Source organism: Cicer arietinum, chromosome 8 (assembly GCF_000331145.2).
Source record: "Cicer arietinum cultivar CDC Frontier isolate Library 1 chromosome 8, Cicar.CDCFrontier_v2.0, whole genome shotgun sequence".
NCBI classification, from domain to species: Eukaryota; Viridiplantae; Streptophyta; class Magnoliopsida; order Fabales; family Fabaceae; genus Cicer; species Cicer arietinum.
In genome coordinates this window covers 20,097,884-20,120,450 of record NC_021167.2, presented here as the reverse complement: position 1 = coordinate 20,120,450, position 22,567 = coordinate 20,097,884, and the positions used below count along the sequence as shown (strand labels likewise).

The following is a 22,567-nucleotide window of genomic DNA, read 5'->3' as shown; positions in this document are numbered from 1 at the left end:
CATAAAAGTACTAAAAATAATATAAAACTGTAAAATTTCACTAGCATTGCTTCTTTAATTATCTTTTTCTTGCCTTTCATATCCAACTTCCAAATTTTGTTCAATCAAAGCACGAATAGATTGGGTTCCTCCAATATCCTCATCTTCAATAGCTTCACCTTCAAGCTATCAAAGAATTTTACGCAAATGTATCTGCGTCCGACCATAAACGAACGACCTGAATCTCATTAGTTAGAGAAATTGTCATTCCCTACGATATATTTCTATCAATGATATTTGAGACGATCACTGACACAAATCAATGACACAAATCGAAGACCAATTAAAGGAATATGTTTAACATAAGAATGGGAGAAATTTTCCTAATGAAAAAGTGACTAAAGTTTTATGTCTTCTAAACAAACATTATGTAGCTAACAACTCAAAAAATGCCTTAAGGATAATGAGGCGAGACCTAACAAGTTTAGCACAATTGTGTAACATTCCTATGAAGGTGGCTTATTTAATATGGCACGTCATCGTTAAGAAACAAGTTGAGATTCTGAGGGAGATATTAGAAGCCTTCCATAATATTGTAACCTTCCAACCGGGTTGAAGTAAAAAAAACATGGAATTTTCCGAGTTTATAACGAGATTGTTCAGTCATCATTTGATACAAATTATACCTCTTTACTGTACAATATTGTTGGTTAAACTTTACAATCATTGATATTGTGCAGGAAGAAGGTATACTTTGTACCTCATGATGAAAATTTTGAGTATTATTTTTTTACTCAAAAAATACATATAATTATTTATTTAGTTTATGTGAAACATAAATGGCAAGAATGGTCGCTTGATTTTGTGTAGGTTTAACTATCTATAAAAATATTTCTCCAAGTCTATTAAACATATATGGGCATTTGATGTTCATCCTTCTTATCTTTTTTGACTTAGAGATAGAGGGTATTCTAACTCCCAAGAAATAGAACTCATCAAAAAGAAGATGTAGGTGAAAGAAAGAGAGGTATGTGAGCAAAAAAGTAATTTAGAAAACTGTAATGTGAATTGCATATAATCGATTTTATCCTACGCAAAAGCTACATAAAATAGTTTTAAATGAACCAATTTTAGGAGGAAGAATCGCTTTGTTTAGAAGGTGTCAAATCTAACACCCCAAATTTTCTAATAACTTGTTGAAATAACATTTTGAGAGTTTAAATTGGTTTATAAGTGTTTAGACTATATACATATATAATATAAAACAATCTCAAAAAAGTCTTAATGTCATGTATATTTGTTAGAGATAGAGTGAGACTGAAATCTATTCTAACTCTGAAAATTTTAAAATTAATGTCATTTTGAAATGTAAGAGTATTGTCTTGTAGTGCATATTATATCATTAAGTCAACCTGATTTATTGACTCGTATCCTAGTGCAAACGGGCAGTCTCACAGTGTGAAAAACATATATCCAAAATCTTAAGCTTTTTGTTTGGTTTTGCTATGCGAAGGATGCATTTCGCAGTGTGAGACAATACAAAATTGTGAACAAGTAAGTCGCATCGTAGTACGAAACTTAAATCTGCGTTCGAAGTAGTGATTTTCAAGCTGATGTTTAGGGGTTTTCATCAAAAAAAAAAATTGCCATTTTTCCTTTTGATCCATTCCCACGAATTCTAGAGAAAAATTACCTTCATATTCTCCATTCCATTTCAAAGACTCCTATATGAATTTTTGAGCTATCATGTCTTGGTTGCCTAAAAAGAACCTTCAAACGAGGTAGAGAGATACCATTTTGATCACCTTGAGTGCAAAACCATATCCACAACCATAAAACACCAATTCATTTTTGTTTATGAATAAGAATGGAAGAGTATTATCATTAGTGAACCATACTTCATTTTTGGAATTATTTTGGACCTGAAATAGTTAAGTCTAATATTAACCATGTCATGCAATTCGATCGAAGCAAGTATTGTTTCAATGTTCACGAGATAGTAAATCCAATAGAGGAACGACCCGTTGATCAATTCAAGATCAACCTTCGTAACAAATGATACGACTCTGGGAAATATTAGGTTGTATAGGGACTTTGTTTACATGTTATAGTTGTATGTTCTAAAATCAACCACAATCATTTGATGCTTATACACGATGTGGACAAGGTGACTAGTAGTCTACAACAAACAGTTCGTATTTATTTCCAATGAAAGCATTATTGTGTGTCAGTATCCTTAAATATAAAGAATTAATAAATATCGTCTAAATAGTAGTCACGTTAGAACATAAATAGACAATATATATATAGAGTACCAAGGAAATGTAAGTTATGTCTAATCTATGATCATAACTAAAATATCGCTTGAATGCTATTGAGACCTCTACTCAACTTCAATAATCTAATTTATTTATTTATTTAAATGTATAAGGTTTGATTTAGTAATATATATAGTTGGTTTTTTATAATTATTTTTACATTATAATTTTATATATTTCACAGTTTAATTTTAAAAAAAATTTAAACCTTAATACATAGTCACAAAATGAAACAAAAATAAAGCGTTTCTAGTGTATCCAAAAAGTATGATATTAGTACGTATTTTTAGGCTTAAATGTATGTTTGATTTATGTAAGTTAGCAGTTTTTTTATTTTTTTGTCTTTTTAATTTTTTGTTTTAAATTTAACTTTGTACGTTCAATTTTATTTTAAAATTGTCTTTGTTATTAGTGACACTTAAAAAAACTGAGACGACAAACACAAACTTACAAGGACAGAAATATAAAAAAAAAAAAAACACAAACTTACATGACCAAATATGTATGCTATTATTTGATTTTCATCATGGTAAGTTCACACTTTTTTTATTCTCATCCCTTGTTTTGTTTGTCGTATCAACTTTCTTTAAGTGTTACTCATAGTACGAATATTTTAAAACAAAATTGAAATTATTGGGTTAAATTTTAAAAAAAATAATTACAATGACAAAAATAAAAAAAACTAACTTATAGAGACCATATATTTAAGTCTTATTTTTAAACTAGAACAATTTAGTGTTTTGTTTTTATGCTATTCCCCTTCAAGATTTTCGGCGTTTAATTGGATTTTAAAGTTTGGTGGTATAAAATTTCAATGTAATTGTAAAAAATTAGATTAATAATATTATTAAAAACTCTAACCTAATAGTATTTTGTACACATTTTAAATAAACATTACGAGAATCAACAACCATTTTTTTTTTTTGAAAAAAAATATTTAAAAACAAACCTATTTGTAAGCCTATCAGTTGAATTTTGGACTTTGCGCAAAGCCCACCTTTGAGTGAAGCTTATTTGACAAAAAGAAATAATATTCAGATAATTTATAAACCCCCCGAAACTTCAAACATTTACATAAATTCCCCTTTACCTTCTAATTAATTTGCAAAATACTCCTTCTCGCTCTAACTACTCTGTACTCCAACCTCACTTCACACTCCATAGCCGAATCACCTCAAGAACCCTAAAACCCCAAAACCCTAAAAAATAATGCAAATCTTCATTTTTCGCATCTCCAATTTCTTAAATCAACGACTTCAAAATTCTCCATGGATCAATCACCACCAATACAATCCCAATTTCAATTTCAATTTCATTTTCAGAGAAATGTCTCAATCCACTTCAATCCCTAAAAAACAACTAAGAATTCGCGACCATGGTTACGATAATTACATGGAAATCGAGAAGAAAACTCGCAAAGTCCTCAAATTTCAGAACCTAATTCTCTCCGAACGTAACCAATCAATCCCAATCCCTCGTCTCGAAACCCTAGCTCATCGTATAGGCTTCACGCGCCATGAAGCCAGCGCGTTCATTCTCAAATTCCCGCATGTGTTCGAAATCTTCGAGCACCCCGTACAACGCATTCTCTTCTGCCGTTTAACTCGGCAAGCAATCCTCCAGATCGAACAGGAGCGTCACGCGCTTGCAGCTCATCTCTCACGCGCCGTCAAGCAGCTCCGTAAACTCATCATGATGTCGAACGGTTTACGGCTCCGACTCGAGCACGTGAGGATCGCACGCTCCGCACTCGGCCTACCGGACGATTTCGAATACTCGGTCGTATTGAGGTACCCTGAATATTTTCGCTTAATTGATGCTAAAGAAACTAGGAACAAGTACATTGAGCTTGTTGAATTTGACCCTAAGTTAGCAACATGTGCAATTGAAGATGTTAGGGAGAAAGTTTACAGAGAGAGAGGTAGTGATGCTGAAGATATTAGGTTTTCTTTTTTGATTGATTTTCCACCTGGTTTTAAGATTAGCAAGTATTTTAGAGTTGCAATGTGGAAGTGGCAAAGGACGCCTTATTGGTCACCTTATGAGGATGTTTCCGGGTACGATTTGAGGTCAATTGAGGCACAGAAGAGAATGGAGAAGAGGGCTGTTGCCACTATTCATGAATTGTTATCCTTGACTGTGGAGAAGAAGATTACGTTGGAGAGGATTGCGCATTTTCGGATGGCGATGAATTTGCCGAAGAAGTTGAAGGAGTTTTTGCTTCAGCATCAGGGGATTTTCTATGTTTCCACTAGAGGGAATCATGGGAAGCTTCACACTGTTTTTCTTAGGGAGGCTTATAGGAGAGGTGAATTGATTGAGCCTAATGATTTGTATTTGGCGCGGCGGAAGCTTGCCGAGCTTGTGTTGTTGAGTCCTCGGAAAGCTCGTGTTGATAGGGAATTGGTTGGGTATAGGAGGAGTAGGTTAGATGATGAAATGGGGCAAGTCACAAGAGCATATGTTGAGGATGCCTGTGAAGATTTTAAGGGTGGAGATGATGTAGGGCAAGGTGAGGATGAAGAAGATGATTTGACATCAGATATTGGTTCTGATATTGATTCTGGAGATGAAGGTGATGATTAAGGAAAACTCGTGAACGAGAGTATTAATGGAATCTTTTTTGTTTTCAAATTTTGCTGTTGTGAAGTCTCTTGAAGGAAACAGACTCTCTTCAGTGGGGATTTTCACCGACAGAGAGGGAGGAGCGGTGAAAACCTTCACCATTAAACCTCCCTCTCCCTTATCTTTTATATTTTAAAGGATCTCTAACATTTTTAAATGGATGGCTGAGATACCAGTGGACCGAAATATCATTTGAGAGGATCCATTCCCGTCTCTTGGTATAGATTTGAAACTTTGGAAGTTGCAAATATGGTTGAGTTAAGTTTCTTGTTTCTACTGCATCTTAACTAAAGTGAGATTTTTCATGTGATTGATTGACCACTGTGTTGACATGGGGAGAAGTATAGTATAGAATTATCTATGAAAAATGTGAGTGGCTTTTTTAGAAGATTATATTTATATTCAGTATGATATCTGATATGAAATCAGATTATTCTTTTCAGAGTAAAGTAATAACTTGAAGGATGGTATCAACTCAGTAATAGACTCCAAGGAACAATTTTTGTAGAAGAAAACTGTGTAAACAAATAATAGTTTTAACCTTGAAGCTTGATGCTGGTGGTAAATCAAGGTCTTATGCTAAGGATGATCAACCAATAATTGTAAGTCACTTCATTAAATATACTTTTAAATTTTGATACTAATTTACTACTGCAGGACAGAAATTTCCTTCAAGAAATTGTATTGGATACCCCAAGATGAACTTAATGAATGGAATGTATATATTTTTTGTGCAGGATTTTCATTAATAATTTAGCCTCCAAAACAAAATTCTCTAATTATGAGTGGTATGTTTAAGGTTGAAAAATGCATTTCAATTATTATTTATAGATCTTTCGTTTTTGTCCTCCTTTTATGGAAAGCAAGAAATCTTAGAAGACAACCTCTCTTTGTCTCATATTTGGATTATCTCTTGTGGTGTTGTATTTGTGGTAGGATTTAGTGTTATAGAAGAGAGAAGATAAAGTGAAGATGAAAAGATGAAAGAAGAATTAAGAGAGAGAGAGATTAAGAGAGTGCATGCAAACTCTCCTAATTCTTTTTTCATCTTCACTTTATCTTATGTCTTCTCTACCTTATTTTTTCTACTGCAGAAACAACACCAAATTCAAAATAAGGCAAATTCTAAGGAGCTAGTCCATCACATGTGCTTAAAAATCACTTCAAATTCTAACGACGATCGACAACACTCTTTAGAAATAAAAGTTTACAGCTCTCCACATCTTTACCTTTGAGACGGTAACTTAATTGATGTCGGTTCAACGAATTGAGTTTTGAGGGACACGTTCGTTTTCCCTTATTTTTATCGAACGGACTTCAATCAAGTTATTGTATCAGTCATAACAACCAAGAGGATCATTCCAAAAAGCATCCTCGATTTTTGTAAGAGTTTCAAATGATTGATTCCGGTTGACACCTATGAAAATTGTCCACCGTAGCCTTCACCTTAAAATAAAATGAAGAGGGTTATGGAACTTTAAATGAAACAGCAAAAATTGGTAATGGTATAGATTTAAAACATTCAAATGTTTGTGTGGAGAGACTTTCTCTTAATGGAGTATACAAAATATTTTTTTTGTTGAAATTTATCATGTTTGTGTTAGATGTTTCTGTCAAACACTGGCTGGCTTTTATTCTGATTTTTTATGGCCATTGGCTTTCATTCATATCGTGGACATTTATGGAAGCTTCTCTATTTTTCAGTTAAATCTTTGAAAATAAAGCTAATTTCAGTTTAAAGTAATCTTTGTGAATAGTTGTGATGTACTAGCAGTGTAAATTTAATTTTTTTATAATGTTAGTGGATAACAATTGAACTCTTTATTATATTCCCTCACCCATATAAAATATATATTAAATAACTATGCAAAATATATGAACCAGTCCAATAAAAATGATCTTTAGTGGTGGCAAAAATCAATGCAAAGAGGAGCAGCAAGAGGCAGATGCAAAATAGAAGACAAAGGCAAGCAACTAAAGGGGTTGAAGGGAAATGGATTCTTTAGGTTTGCTTACTTTAGTAATTTTTTTTAGTGTATTTAATGGAGAAATTAATTATTAAAATAAATTGAAGGGAAATCAATTCTTTGGTGTTTGTTGGCTTTGGTGTATTTGGATGAGAGAAAATGATTAGTTAGGAGAGAAATAGAAACAAAATTATTAACAATATTCAATGGTACATGTAAAAAAACCACATATGTTTCAAATTTCTATTTTTATCTTTAAAATTTTGATCGAAAGTGAGATTCTACGGGCTTGATGCAGTTGGTTTGGTATGCTGATTAATAATTGTTTTGTAGGGTGTCCAACTAAATCTTGGCTCACTATATTTTGTTCTTTAGGTGCTTTTTTTTTTGGTGTGGTGCTTTTTTAATTATGTTGTTTTGTTAGTTTTAATTATTATTTTTAATAATACTTATATGTTTAATTTAATATATTTTTATTATTATTTCACAAATTTTAAACATAATCGATAAATGTTATTCAATAATATTAATTTTTAATATTTTGTGTATAATATTTTACTTCAAACTTGTTATTTTAGTGTAATTTTATAGTTTTAATATTAAATTAATATTTTATAAATTTTAATTTGGATTAATTAAAAAAATTGATTTAATTTAAACCACATTAATTTAGATCGAATCAATTTTTTTAAAATTATCTTCTAAATTAAATTACATGTATTATAATATTTAAATCGATAATATTTAAATCGAATGATCTTTTATCTCAAAACTAATCTAAAATATTCTAAAAACACCTTTAATTTTAAACGTCTCAATGAGACTATATAATAATGCAATAATGGGTGATCTTTATCTCTATGTAACCTCTTCTCTCTCAATGAGACTACATACATATATAATGCTCAATGAACACTATTAAAATAAAAATCAAACTAATATGAAAATCTATTAAAATAAAAATCAGACTAATATAAATTTTACTTCTAGATAATTTATTTACATATTATTACCTGTACTCCGTTTTATAGAAGGTACACATAGTGTATAATAATGATTTTTTGAGCTAAATATTATATTAATATAATATTCTTTTGTCGAATAAATCATCTCTAACCATAAACATGGGTCCAAATAAGTAATGAGAAAAGAAAAAATAATAATTCTTAGTCTCTTACATAAAAATATGGGATACATTAATTCATTCTAAACCAAAATCCATCAATATGAGCTCTCATTCCAACTTACATCGTGTTTGGAAGAAAATAAAAAAGTCTATAATCTAAAATTGCTCATTTTTGTTGAATTCAACATATAACTTTTTTCAATGGTGGCGGGAGATGAGAGGAGGAGGAACAACATAAAAGAATGAAAAGGGAGAAATTATGAATTTTAAGATTTGTTATAGGGACTAAACTGTCCATTACATAATTGTTCGAGAACCAAATTGTCCCTTATGTCATTAAATGTAACATGTGGTCGAAGTTAATCCACGTGGAATATCAAAGCACGTTAGTACTATCTGGGTTTAAAAATAACAAAAAAGTTCAAACTTGAGAAGTGAACTATAAATTATGTTTTTTTCTCTTTAAGATGGGGATTGAGTATGATAATTTTATTTTATTGTATTCTGTTTGATCTAAAGATTGATTAGTAAACTAGACAAACTAGTAAATATGGGATTAAATAAAAATAAAAGATTTTGCCTCTCATTAAATTATGAAATGATTTTTTATTTCGAGGACAAACTATTAAAAATATCATAATATAATTTTCATTTGTTATTAAAAATTTATTATTTTTTTCTATTTTCTTATGTCTCGCCTATCACCCTCTTATCTTCCTTTACTCTATCTCTGTCTCCTCTCTTCTCCAATTCTTATCTCTATCCTTTCTCTCTACTATTTCTTTTTTTTCCATATATATATATATATATATATAATATCAATAAAAGTTTTTATAGTAAAAGTTATAGGAATGTTAACACTAAATATATAAATTGTATATTGAAAATGTATTGGAAGTCGTGTTTTTAAATATTTAAAAGCTTTGAATTTGTTGTTTTGAATACAAAACTTTTAATTTTAGTTGTCTTAACAAGTACCCTAGCATCTTCCAAAACTATATTATTTTGTCCATTGCATAGACATATTAAACACGGTGCAATGTTATACTATTTATCGTGTGCATCGATCATCAAACACAACTAAATACAACATTGTTATGTATACTTTTATACTGTTAAATTGATTCGAGATCGCCTAGTAACAATTTAGAGTAGACAAAAATCATATTCTGATAAGATGTGTCATCTCTTAGAGTTTTAAGTAGGAGAACATGTATTTCTACGTGTTTCACCAATGAAAGGAGTTTTGCAGTTTGATAAAAAGTGAAAACTAAGTCCAAGATCGGACTGGTATTTTATCGCTTGACACTTCCTTTGGATCTCTTAGAAGTATCTTTATGACATTTCTCATGTGATTAATCATGAAGATGTACAATTAGTTGAGAGTATGTCATACGTTGAACATTCGATAACTATATTGGATAACCAAGTGAGACATTTACGCTCAAAGTTTAAGTAAAATTAGTCACTTTGACTTACCGTTTTTATGTAAATTATAAGTAAAAAGGTAATAGGAACTAGAATGAAAAGTGCAGTAGCTATAAATGCGAGAATATCTACTTCCATAATCTATATGTTTTCTTTCTCTTTAATTTCTAATAAATACTTCGGGATTTAATTCCATGGAAATGATAAATCTTTCGTCGGTAAATTCAATGGTATATATTTTATCTCGATGATATAAAATTGGATCAATATCACGAATAACAATATCTGAGTTATCAAATCGATTCATCGTCTAGGATTAAATAGTATAACATAGGAAGATCTTTTATCCATACCAAAAAAAAAACAAGGATTTTCTGAGGCATCCAAAATTCTTTTTCTTTTTTTTTCTTTCTTTTTTAGTTTAAGGTAAAGGTTTGGACGAAAAAAGAGAAAAAGGTATTACTGTTAGAAATGATATTTTTTGTTATTTTTATTTCTTTTCACACACGAAATCATCATTTCAATAAAACTTCATTGGCGAGGTCCATCCAGTGAAGAAACAACTTGGGAACCCAGAGAAATCATGCATGCAAATTACCCACACTTATTTGAAACTCAAGGTCAATAGTGATTAAAAATCATATAAATTCAAGGACGAATTTTCTTAAGGGGGAGAGATTGAAACACACTGTTTTATTTATTAAAAAAAATAAAGAAAGAAACAACACACCACATGTGGCAAAAAAAATAAAAATAAACACACACACACACACGCACACAAAACTAATTGACCAACCTCACACCTTCATTTCTTCACTTAACCATTTCTCTCTTTCTCTCTCAGAGGCAGCAACACTACACCACACCCCCCACGTCCATTTTTATTTTCTTTGTTTCTTCTCACCCCAAACACATAGAGCATCCATAAACTCTTAACCCATAAAAGATTTAACATTTCCAACAGCAAAGTTTCTCATAACAAGTGCTCTTTGGTAGGATTTTGGGGTTAGGTTTAGTGATTTAATGAAAGAGAAGAGTAACCATTCCTTGAAAGTTGCTTATTGAGACTCTTTGAGATAAATACATAACTCCAATTCTAAAAATATATCTCTAAAAAATGTAGTTTTGTTTAAAAACTTATTTTGCTACATAGAGTAGATTTTAAGGACTTTTTTTTATTTTATGGTTTCCTATGGTTTGTAAACTTTTAGAGTTGTAACACCCCAAATTTTATAATAAATATTTTATTCATGAAATAGGATTTTAGATAATTAATTTGGTGTTAAAACTGTTTTAGAATATATGTGGATAAATCTTGTGACTAACTTTCGTTATATGAGTGATTTCTATAATATGCTAATTTTGTATATATTTGACTAAATAAGTGATATAAATAATAAATATTATATTTTATTATTTTATATATTTTTCTATAAATAATAGTATTTTAGTGTAAATATTTTAAAGAATAAGATTTTAGGCAACTCTACATGTATACGTGTGTTTGTAGTTAATGCGATATTTTCTTGTATGTTTGACTGATGTTAAGTGTGCCACATAATTATATTTAATTATTTATAAATATATGTTATTTTAATTATTTATTTTACAAATAATTATCTTGATATATTAATAATTTTAATATTAATTTTCTTTATTTTTATATAGTTGCTATCGTATGAGGATTTTATACATATTTATTTTGATTTAGTAAGTAATATAAATTGTTGATGTTATATTTATTTATTTTAACTATTCTATAAAGATGATTTATTTTTATGTGATTATTTTTAAAAATGTTATAGTAATAATTATATTTATTATTTTGAATATGAGGGTTTTAATTTATCTGTGTTAAAGATAAATATATAATATTATGTTAAAACGAGTATTTTAGAGAAAAGTTTCTAAAAAAGTAAAATAAATTATTTATTTGTTAAGGGTTTTAATAATACTAGACAATGAATTTTGGACCAGACTGTTTACACCCCTATTTTCTACGCATATTAATTTGGGCTACTATTGATTGGACTTTTCCTTTCTACACCTACGAGTTACTCATTACACCCCTATTTATGTCTCAGACTTTACTACATGTGTTGAGCCTTACAATTTTACTCTTGTACATGTACATCTGCAATCTGCAACCCTCCATCTGCAATTAAAAAAATAAAAAGCGAAAAATCTGACAGCCAAATCGCTCAAACCTTTTTTTTTTCAAATTCACTCCCACCAATTCCTTGCCGTTTTGCAACGATCTCAACCTCTATCCCACACAAAATCGACAACTGAATCCATTTTTGGCATCAATTTTAACGATCGTAGCTCCGTTTAATCCGAAACAGCTGCGTTTCTTTCCTTAGAATTAAAATAAGAATTTATAGTTAAATCAAGCTTAATGAGATTGCACTATTTTATAGGAGTAAAGAAGTTTCACTACGCGAAAAAACGGCTTTTACAGCGCTTTTTTTAAGCCATTTACAGCGCTTTTTCAAAAAAATAAGCGCTGTGGAAACGAGCGCTGTAAATGATACAACAGCGCTTTTATAAAAGCGCTATAAAACATGTAAATACAACGCGCGCTTGTTATGCACATTTTACAGCGCTTCTTCACACAAAAGCGCTGTAATATGCACCCCGTCATATGAGTTATGGGTGTGCATATTACAGCGCTTTCTCACAAAAGCGCTGTAATATGCCCACCCATAATTTCATATATGGGCGTACATATTACAGCGCTTTCTCGAAAAAGCGCTGTAATATGCACCCCGTCACGCTGTAAAAGACTTGCAAGACTTGCGCTTTCAAATAATTAAATGACCTATTAGAGCGCTATTTTTACAAGCGCTGTAAAAGACTTGCAAGACTTGCGCTTTCAAATAATTAAATGACCTATTAGAGCGCTATTTTTACAAGCGCTGTAAAAGACTTGCAAGACTTGCGCTTTCAAATAATTAAATGACCTATTAGAGCGCTATTTTTACAAGCGCTGTAAAAGACTTGCAAGACTTGCGCTTTCAAATAATTAAATGACCTATTAGAGCGCTATTTTTACAAGCGCTGTAAAAGACTTGCAAGACTTGCGCTTTCAAATAATTAAATGACCTATTAGAGCGCTATTTTTACAAGCGCTGTAAAAGACTTGCAAGACTTGCGCTTTCAAATAATTAAATGACCTATTAGAGCGCTATTTTTACAAGCGCTGTAAAAGACTTGCAAGACTTGCGCTTTCAAATAATTAAATGACCTATTAGACCGTGTTTTTTACAAGCGTTGTAAAATCATTCACTTTAAATAAAAATCATTTACTTTAAATAAATAAAAACAAATTTAAAACGAATTTACGCACTACGTCAGAAATGACATTTAACAGCGCCCATTTTACAGCGCTTTCTAAACACAAGCGCTGTTGTAATTATATTTTAAAAATAACGGAACCTATTACAGCGCTTTTTATGTAAAGCGCTGTAAAACAAGCGCTGTAGTAGGTCATATAACGTTTGCGCATCACGTTATAAGGCTTTTACAGCGCTTGTCAAAAAAGCGCTGTAAACGGAAGCGCTTTCGCGAATCAGTTACAGCGCTTTTTTCACAAGCGCTGTAAAACACATGCGCTTTCATTGAATTTAACTACCTATTACAGCGCTTTTTTCACAAGCGCTGTAAAACACATGCGCTTTCATTGAATTTAACTACCTATTACAGCGCTTTTTTCACAAGCGCTGTAAAACACATGCGCTTTCATTGAATTTAACTACCTATTACAGCGCTTTTTTCACAAGCGCTGTAAAACACATGCGCTTTCATTGAATTTAACTACCTATTACAGCGCTTTTTTCACAAGCGCTGTAAAACACATGCGCTTTCATTGAATTTAACTACCTATTATAGCGCTTTTTTCACAAGCGCTGTAAAATACATCTTTCAAATAATTATATACGTTGGAAACCCTCATATCCTCTACATCTTTCAAATAATTATATACGTTGGGAACCCTAATATCCTCTACGTACTGTGCGGCCATCTACGTTGTCTAAGGTATTTTTTACACATGATCTGTTATGTTTTGAAATTGTCAAAAATTGTCAAAAACTCATACCACATGATCTGTTCTGTTTTGAAATTGTCAAAAATTGTCAAAAACTCATACCACATGATCTGTTCTGTTTTGAAATTGTTAGTTGATATTGGTTTCTTTTTGAAACTTGTTGATATGTTTTGAAAGCTTATTATTTTTGTTACTGCATTTATATAGGTGGTATAATATGGATAGGAAATGGATTTCAGCCAATCGATTGTCAAAAGAGTATGAAATTGGAGTGAAGGAGTTTGTTGAGTTTGCAGTGAAGAATGCAAAAGATCCAAATAGAGTAGTTTGTCCTTGTTTAAAATGTTGTTTTGGAAAACGTGTTAGAGAAGATGAATTAGAAGGACATCTAGTATGTAATGGAATTGATCAAAGCTACACATGTTGGATAAGACATGGTGAGAAAAAAAAAGGAAACATTAATTTTGAGAATAGTTCTACATATGCTTCAACTGATTTCGATACAGATACATATGAGCCGGACCGAGTTGATGAGATTGCAAAAGCAGTTGAAGAAGATCTTCGAGATTGTCCTAAAATGTTTGAAAGTTTGTTGAGTGATGCAGAGAAAGAATTATATAATGGTTGTACTAAATTCACAAGACTGTCAGCGATATTAAAGTTGTACAACTTAAAAGCGAGTAATGGATGGTCTGATAAAAGCTTTACGGAATTATTAACACTCATAAAAGATATGTTGCCAGATGATAATGAACTTCCCAGTCGAACCTACGAGGCTAAACGGATTTTGTGTTCTATTGGAATGAGTTACGAAAGGATTCATGCGTGTCCTAACGATTGCATTTTATTTCGAAACGAATATGAACTACTTAAGGCGTGTCCGAAATGCAATGTCTCTCGATATAAGAAGAAAGAATCTACTCCAGCAAAAGTCGTGTGGTATTTTCCTATAATACCAAGATTTAGGCGCATGTATCGCAGTGAAGAAGATTCAAAACACTTGACATGGCATGCAGATGAAAGAATTAGAGATGGAATGTTTCGACACCCTGCAGATTCCCCACAATGGGCAAAAATTGATCACGAGTATCCTGAATTCGGGATAGAGTCAAGAAATCTAAGACTTGCACTTTCTACTGATGGAATGAATCCACATGGTCTTCAAAGCATCTCACATAGCACGTGGCCTGTGATTTTGGTAATATATAACCTACCTCCATGGTTATGTATGAAGCGTAAGTTTATGATGTTGTCTCTGTTAATTTCTGGACCCAAACAACCGGGGAATGATATCGACGTATACTTGACTCCTTTAATTGAAGATTTAAAAATTCTGTGGGAGACAGGTGTGGAAGTTTATGATGGGTATAGGAAAAAGTGTTTCAATTTGAGGGCTATGTTGTTCGGCACAATTAATGATTTTCCAGCATATGGTAATTTATCAGGATATAGCATTAAAGGTCAGTGTGCATGTCCTATATGTGAAGAGAGTACAAATTGGATGCGGTTGAAACATTGTAAGAAGAATGTGTTTCTTGGACATCGTAGATTTTTACCTTATAGTCATCAGTATCGTGGGTGGAGAAATGCATTCAATGGAAAATCAGAGGAAGGTAAAGCTCCTTTAGCACCGACTGGATATCAAATACTTGAAAAAGTACAAGGTTTGACCAATAAATTTGGCAAACCTTTTGCGGGAGAGCTGGTGAAAACTGGGTGGAAGAAAAAGTCAATTTTCTTTGAATTGCCATATTGGAAGTCATTGTATGTAAGACATTTCCTCGATGTGATGCATATTGAAAAAAATGTATTTGAAAGTGTTATTGGTACGTTACTCAATGTTCCAGGAAAGTCTAAAGATGGCGTCAATGCAAGATTGGACTTGGTCGATATGGGAATAAGAAATGAACTGGCTCCAGTAAAGAAAGGAAATCGCACATATCTACCTCCAGCCGCTCATACTCTATCTAGAAAGGAAAAAATTGTTTTATGTAAATTTCTACACGAAGTTAAAGTTCCAGAAGGATACTCTTCGAACATTAAAAATTTGGTTTGTATGAAAGACCTCAAGTTAAAAGGTTTGAAGACCCATGATTGTCATATTATAATGGAGCATTTGCTACCAATAGGTATACGTTCCATTTTACCTGAAAAAGTTCGACTAGCCTTAACTAGATTATGTTTCTTCTTCAGGGAAATTTGTAGTAAAGTGATCGACCCTCAGAAATTACCGACATTGCAGAGGGAAATTGTTGTTACTTTGTGTGAGCTTGAAATGTATTTCCCACCATCGTTTTTTGATATAATGGTTCACCTTACTGTTCATCTGGTTAAGGAGACACAACTTTGTGGGCCAGCTTATATGAGATGGATGTATCCGATAGAACGATATATGAAAATATTAAAAGGGTACGTAAAAAGTAGAAGTCGACCAGAAGGTTGTATTGCTGAACGATACATTGTTGAAGAGGCTGCTGAATTTTGTACTGAATATCTGTCCAATGTTGAATCCATAGGGCTTCCCATGTCTCGTCATTCGGGAAGACTATCAGGAGAAGGGATAACTGGAAGGAGACTACTGACTATATCAAGGACAGAATGGGAGCAGGCACAATTGTATGTTCTGCACAATGATGATGAGGTTCAACCGTATGTTACAATACACATTGATCAGTTATCTCGTTTGAACATGAATAGGAATCAAAATTGGATAACTCGAGAGCACAATCGAAGTTTTGTAACATGGTTAAAAAATCACATAATGTCAAAATTTGATATAGACCCCGGATCAATTTCAAATAGATTGAGGTGGCTAGCAAATGGTCCGAGCTTACATGTCTTTTCTTACACTGGTTATGTTATTAACGGCTACACATTTTATACCAAAGAACAAGATGATCAGACCACTATGCAAAATAGTGGAGTCACTCTCGTAGCTGAAGCGATGCATGTCTCAAGTGCAAAAGACAAAAACCCAATATATGCAAATCTATCATATTTTGGGGTTATCGAGCGCATATGGGAGTTAGACTACACAATGTTTCGTGTTCCTATATTTGGTTGCAAGTGGGTCGATAATAATAATGGCGTTCGGATTGATGAGTCAGGATTCTTGCTTGTCGATTTTAATAGGGTGGGATACAAAGACGAGCCTTTTATTTTAGCGTCGCAAGCTCAACAAGTGTTTTATGTCACTGATCCTTCTAATGATAAATGGTCTGTTGTCCTATCGACCAATAAAATAAGTGATGATAACAATAATGATGAAGATGTTGGTAATGATCTTTTATTTGCAACATCACAACAACCACATGAAATTGATTCAACTGATGATGGTTTATATCTTAGAGATGATCATGATGAGGGAATTTGGATTAATCCATCGTTTCGTATTGTAAATGGACAAACAAATGTGAATGTCACCAGGAAAAGAAGAAGGGCATCTTAATGTATATGTTTAATTGTTTTATATAAGCTATGCATGTAATCTGAACTGTGTTATTGTAAATATGCATGTAATCTGAATTGAGTGTTTTATACTAAGTTCTGATTAATTTATTTTCTGAACTGAACTGAACTGAACTGTACAGAGAGATTCTCATTGTCATTTCTAATAATTCATGCATGTAATCTGAATTGAGTGTTTTATACTAAGTTCTGATTAATTTATTTTCTGAACTGAACTGAACTGAACTGAATAGAGAGATTCTCATTTCTAATAATTCATGCATGTAATCTGAATTGAGTGTTTTATACTAAGTTCTGATTAATTTATTTTCTGAACTGAACTGATAAAAAGGTTTTTAATGTCATCCCAACCCAAATAAACCAAACACAAAAATAAAATAAAACAATAAAACAAAACACATGAGTTTGGTGAAGAGGAAGGGATTTTGGTGGTGACCAGTTACTACTATGTGGGTTTTGCATGTTGAGCTTGTTTAAAAAATAACATAACAAAACACAAAAACAATAATAGCGCTTATTTGGAAAAAGCGCTGTAAAAGAGCCTTCTAAAATTAACCTAAAAGATACATAATAACATAATAACACACGGAGGTCTTTTACAGCGCTTATTTGGAAAAAGCGCTGTAAACGATCATTTTAAAAATAAAATAATGAGTGTGTTATACCTTTTACAGCGCTTTCCACACAAAGCGCTGTAAACGACTCTTTTGAAAGTGAGTAAAAAAGACATTTTACAGCGCTTGTTTGCCAAAGCGCTGTCAAATGGCTTTAAAAATAATATTCATCAGACACCTAATTTCTTCAAACACCTTGTACGCATCATGGGATTCAAAAAACATCAGACACAAACCCATTTCTTCAAACACATTGTACGCATCATGGGAATCCAAAAAACATCAGACATTAACCCATTTCATCAAACACCTTGTACGCATCATGGGAATACCCAAAAACACATTGTTAACAAAAACATCAGACACAAACCCATTTTTCGCAACATGGCAATGATCCTGAATACCAAGTTTCGATTTAAGAAGGAAAGAGAATGTAAAGAGATAAAAAGGGTGTTGAGGTGGAGATTGAATTGTGAAAGAGTAAGCTTTGATGTTTGTGAAGAAGATGCATAAAAGGAGAAGAGTTTGGTGAAGATGAAGGGATTTTGGTGGTGACCAGTTACTACTATGTGGGTTTTGCATGTTGAGCCTTCTAAAATTAACCTAAAGAGACATTTTAGAGCGCTTATGTGGAAAAGCGCTGTAAAAGGCTTTAAAAAACATTAATATAACATAATAACACACGGAGGTCTTTTACAGCGCTTATTTGGAAAAAGCGCTGTAAAAGAGCCTTCTAAAATTAACCTAAAGAGACATTTTAGAGCGCTTATGTGGAAAAGCGCTGTAAAAGGCTTTAAAAAACATTAATATAACATAATAACACACGGAGGTCTTTTACAGCGCTTATTTGGAAAAAGCGCTGTAAAAGAGCCTCTTAAAATTAACATAAAGAGACATTTTAGAGCGCTTATGTGTAAAAAGCGCTGTAAAAGGCTTTAAAAAACATTAATATAACATAATAACACACGGAGGTCTTTTACAGCGCTTATTTGGAAAAAGCGCTGTAAAAGAGCCTCTTAAAATTAACATAAAGAGACATTTTAGAGCGCTTATGTGTAAAAAGCGCTGTAAAAGGCTTTAAAAAACATTCAAATAACATAATAACACACGGAGGTCTTTTACAGCGCTTATTTGACAAAAGCGCTGTAAAAGGCGTAAAAGGCATTCAAATAACATAATAACACACGGAGGTCTTTTACAGCGCTTATTTGTCAAAAGCGCTGTAAAAGAGCCTTTTAAGAATTTAACTAAAGAAGCCTTTTAGAGCGCTTTACAAAAAAAGCGCTGTAAAAAGGCTTATAAAAAGCGCTGTAAAAGTGTTACGTATATATAACAGTTACCTCTTCAGTTTCCTCTTCATTACGTAACCTTCATCTCAACCTTCATTTCTTCTCTTCTTTTGCAAACCCTATCATCCCGTCCTTTACGAACCTTATTTCCACGATCATCTCCTTCATTTCGAACCTTATTTCCATCCAAGATCATCTCTCCCATTTCACACAATATATTTTCATTGAAATACGTAACCCTCATTACGTATTTCTTCAAACCGTATTTCTGTGAACCATATTTCTGTGAACTTTCTGCAAACCCTCTTTTCTTTGCATTTCGTCTTTCTTCGAACCATCATTATTCAGGTATTGATGTTATTAAATTTTTGTAATCATTAGAATGCATGTTGAGCTTTTTTAAGATATACTGATACATGTTGAGTTTGTTTATAATAATGCATGATCCATGTTGAGCTTGTTGATGTTATACTAAAGTGCATGTTGAACTTGTTGTAGTTAAATGGATACAAACAAAGATTTAGAAGTTCAAAATGAAGAAGTTGGCACCTCTAAGACTTACGAAAAAGAAGTCAAACGTGGTGCAACTATCATGCAGAAAGTCATTAAAGCAAGGAGTAATGGCATTAAATTTGAGGTATACTATATATACTCTGTTTGCTGTGTGTTTTTTTATCTTTTTTTAGGGTTTAGGGCATGTACTTACTATATGAGTTTATTAGGTTGGCTGGAACGAGAGTGGTCAGCCAGTTGACCCCAACAGCTCCATGTTTGTAAGCTACATTGGGGCTGTTGTTCGTCAAAATGTCCCAATAACAATAGACAACTGGAGAGATAAGGCGTTGAAGGATGCCAAAGATATCATCTGGAATGACATTCAAGTAAATATTTTGATCTACTCTTTTGTCATTTATAATTTTTTTTCTGTAAAATACATTACTTATAATTGTTTTCATTGCAGACCACTTTTGTTCTTGATGAGGAACGAAAGTCATATGTTTTGAGAGTTGCTGGGAAAATCCATCGTGGATTTAGATCCCATCTCTCAAATTTCTATCTAAAAGATAGAGAAGGAAACACAAATGCTGAACCTCCAAAGATATATCAACATTATATATCAAAGGATGAATGGAGTGCATTTGTTTCCAAACGTTCTGACCCGGCGTTTGTCGTAAGTTATTAATTTATTAGCATTTGTGTTTTATTATTCATATTCGTAGCGTATTTTAAATTTTTACACAATTGCTATTTTTTTTTTATATAGAATATTAGTAAGGCAAATCGCGAACGGGCAAGCAACCCAAAACACCCATACAAGAAATCACGTATGGGATATGCACGCCTTGAACAACAAATTGTAAGTAATTAAACATCACTTTTATATAATGAAGTAATTTGTATTATAAACTATAGTGTGTAACTAATTTGTATTATTTTGTTTATGATTTTAACGAATAGAGAAAAGACACCCAAGCCGATCAACCCTTGGGTCGTCATATCTTATGGAAGGAAGCGCGTGTTAACAAAGAAGGAGTGGTTGATAATGAAAATGTCAAGAAAGTTGTAGAACTTTGTGTAAGTATATTATCACTTTAATATTTTTTAATATTGTATTTTAAAAATGCTATTGAACTTATCTTTTTAATGTTACATGTATTTTAGGAAACTATTGAACAAAGTTCTGAAACTCAAGAGGGCAACAAGGATACGTGCAGGGACATTCTTGGGAAAGTGTTTAATGTCCCTGAGTATTCCGGTCGAGTGAGGGGGAAAGGATTTGGCGTAACTCCCAAAAGCTTTTTTCCTCAAGAGAAGCGCCAAAAACCTTCCAACGAGGAAGTATTAGAGAAGCTCAGAATCTTATCGGAGCAAGTGGCACTCTTGGTGAATACGAATAAAGACAAGCAACTTCCGGTTCAGCTCCAACCTGAAATACAAATGGAGAGTGAAACCGGGAGTTGCAACGTCGGTTTGAAGAGTATTCCCGAGGTAATTAATTACTTACTACTTACTTGCTTATGTAATTACTTATGTATTAAACAAACTTATATATTAACTGTACTTATGTTTTAACTATTGATGTAGGGTGTCACTACATGTGTCCTATACTTGTCCTCGCCGACTCAACGGAAGGTGGGAAAAGGAATATTGTACAATACTTCGGGAGAAGTATTGCACAATATTCCGATCCCCGCGGGCCATGTCAAAGTATCGCCTACGGTTGCTTTCGAACCAACTGCACCGTTGCCCATACCGGACAACGATGGAGATATGAAGTTCTTAAGCGACGCTATTGGCAGTTACGTGGCATGGCCCACACACCTTGTTGCCCTCGAAAAAAAGATTCCCAAGGACAAATCAGTTACATCTCCCGAAAAGGTTTGTCACATTTATTGCCTAAGGTTTTTTATTTTTTCAGATTCAATAAACTAACATTTTACCTCATTTTTGTAGGTCCAAATAAATAAACCACCCCTACAGCCAAAAAAAGGCAGCAGACCTCAAAAATTGGAGGTTAATAGGGCTGCCAAACTACAAAGGCTGGAGGGTAATAAAGCTGCAAAACTTGCAGCAACAAAAAATCTGGATCGGGGAAAATCGGTCGCTGCTGCTGCTGCTCCTAATAAAAGTCAGCCACGCCTTGGTAAATACGGGGCGTGTCTTGACATCCAAATAAAAAGGAACATGGGCAGCAGCAACGATTCGCCCATTGTACAAATGAATCAAGACATCTTTGGAGATGAGTATATTGAGTACCTCGAAAAGGAGCAAATGTACGATCTTCTCGAACATAAGGAGCTGAGTGTTACTGTAATCAGCTTGTACATAAGGTAAAAAATACTTTTAATTGCATTTATTTGTAATTAATTAAATGTATTGGTAATTAATCTAGTTTAAAATTTTCATTGAAGGTTTTTGTACGAGAAGGTCGTGTGCACGAGGAAACTGTCAAATAAATACTCATTCTTGTCTCCGCATAAGATGTCGATGTTCAAACTCGATCCAGACAATGTAAAACACTACATTGTAGATATGTTTTTAAGAAATAAAGAAAGTGATAAATTGTTCTTGGCACCATATAATTCAGGGTACGTAATTTTATCTTTTTTAATTGATGAGAATTTAATTTATTAGTTGTCTATAAACAAAATTGCTTAACCAATTTTTTGTTGTTGTAGGGCACATTGGGTGCTATTTGCAATCAATGCGGTCTCTGAAGTGATATACTATTTGGATCCCGTGCACGGCGATTACACCAATCACCCCGGAATAAAGAATATGCTCGACACGTAAGTAATATTCATTTATTTCTTACATATATATATTTATATATATATATATATAAATATATATATGTAAGAAATAAATGAATATTACTTACGTGTCGAGCATATTCTTTATTCCGGGGTGATTGGTGTAATCGCCGTGCACGGGATCCAAATAGTATATCACTTCAGAGACCGCATTGATTGCAAATAGCACCCAATGTGCCCTACAACAACAAAAAATTGGTTAAGCAATTTTGTTTATAGACAACTAATAAATTAAATTCTCATCAATTAAAAAAGATAAAATTACGTACCCTGAATTATATGGTGCCAAGAACAATTTATCACTTTCTTTATTTCTTAAAAACATATCTACAATGTAGTGTTTTACATTGTCTGGATCGAGTTTGAACATCGACATCTTATGCGGAGACAA

General features: G+C 32.5%; 2 protein-coding genes across 6 annotated transcripts; both read left to right on the top strand.

Moving 5' to 3' along the window:
- The first annotated feature begins 3,405 nt into the window (after window positions 1-3,405).
- LOC101508853 (protein ROOT PRIMORDIUM DEFECTIVE 1) lies at window positions 3,406-7,162 on the top strand. Of its 5 annotated transcripts, none has more exons than XM_012711926.3 (3): window positions 3,406-5,179; window positions 5,366-5,524; window positions 5,660-7,162. In XM_012711926.3, the coding sequence occupies exon 1, from the start codon at window positions 3,507-3,509 to the stop codon at window positions 4,881-4,883; it is 1,377 nt and encodes a 458-aa protein (XP_012567380.1). In that variant the 5' UTR covers window positions 3,406-3,506; the 3' UTR covers window positions 4,884-5,179; window positions 5,366-5,524; window positions 5,660-7,162. The 5 variants fall into 5 exon arrangements, with proteins under 5 accessions (XP_012567380.1, XP_012567379.1, XP_004515718.1 ...); XM_012711925.3 differs by having other exon boundaries at window positions 3,406-5,291; XM_004515661.4 differs by having other exon boundaries at window positions 3,406-5,524; window positions 5,660-5,710; window positions 6,807-7,162.
- On the top strand, window positions 4,909-20,859 carry LOC140919089 (uncharacterized). The gene is made up of 6 exons (XM_073364608.1): window positions 4,909-5,007; window positions 19,824-20,033; window positions 20,127-20,219; window positions 20,321-20,437; window positions 20,525-20,807; window positions 20,852-20,859. Exons 1-6 carry the CDS (start codon window positions 4,909-4,911, stop codon window positions 20,857-20,859), a joined length of 810 nt encoding a protein of 269 aa, XP_073220709.1.
- Window positions 20,860-22,567: the final 1,708 nt, after the last annotated feature.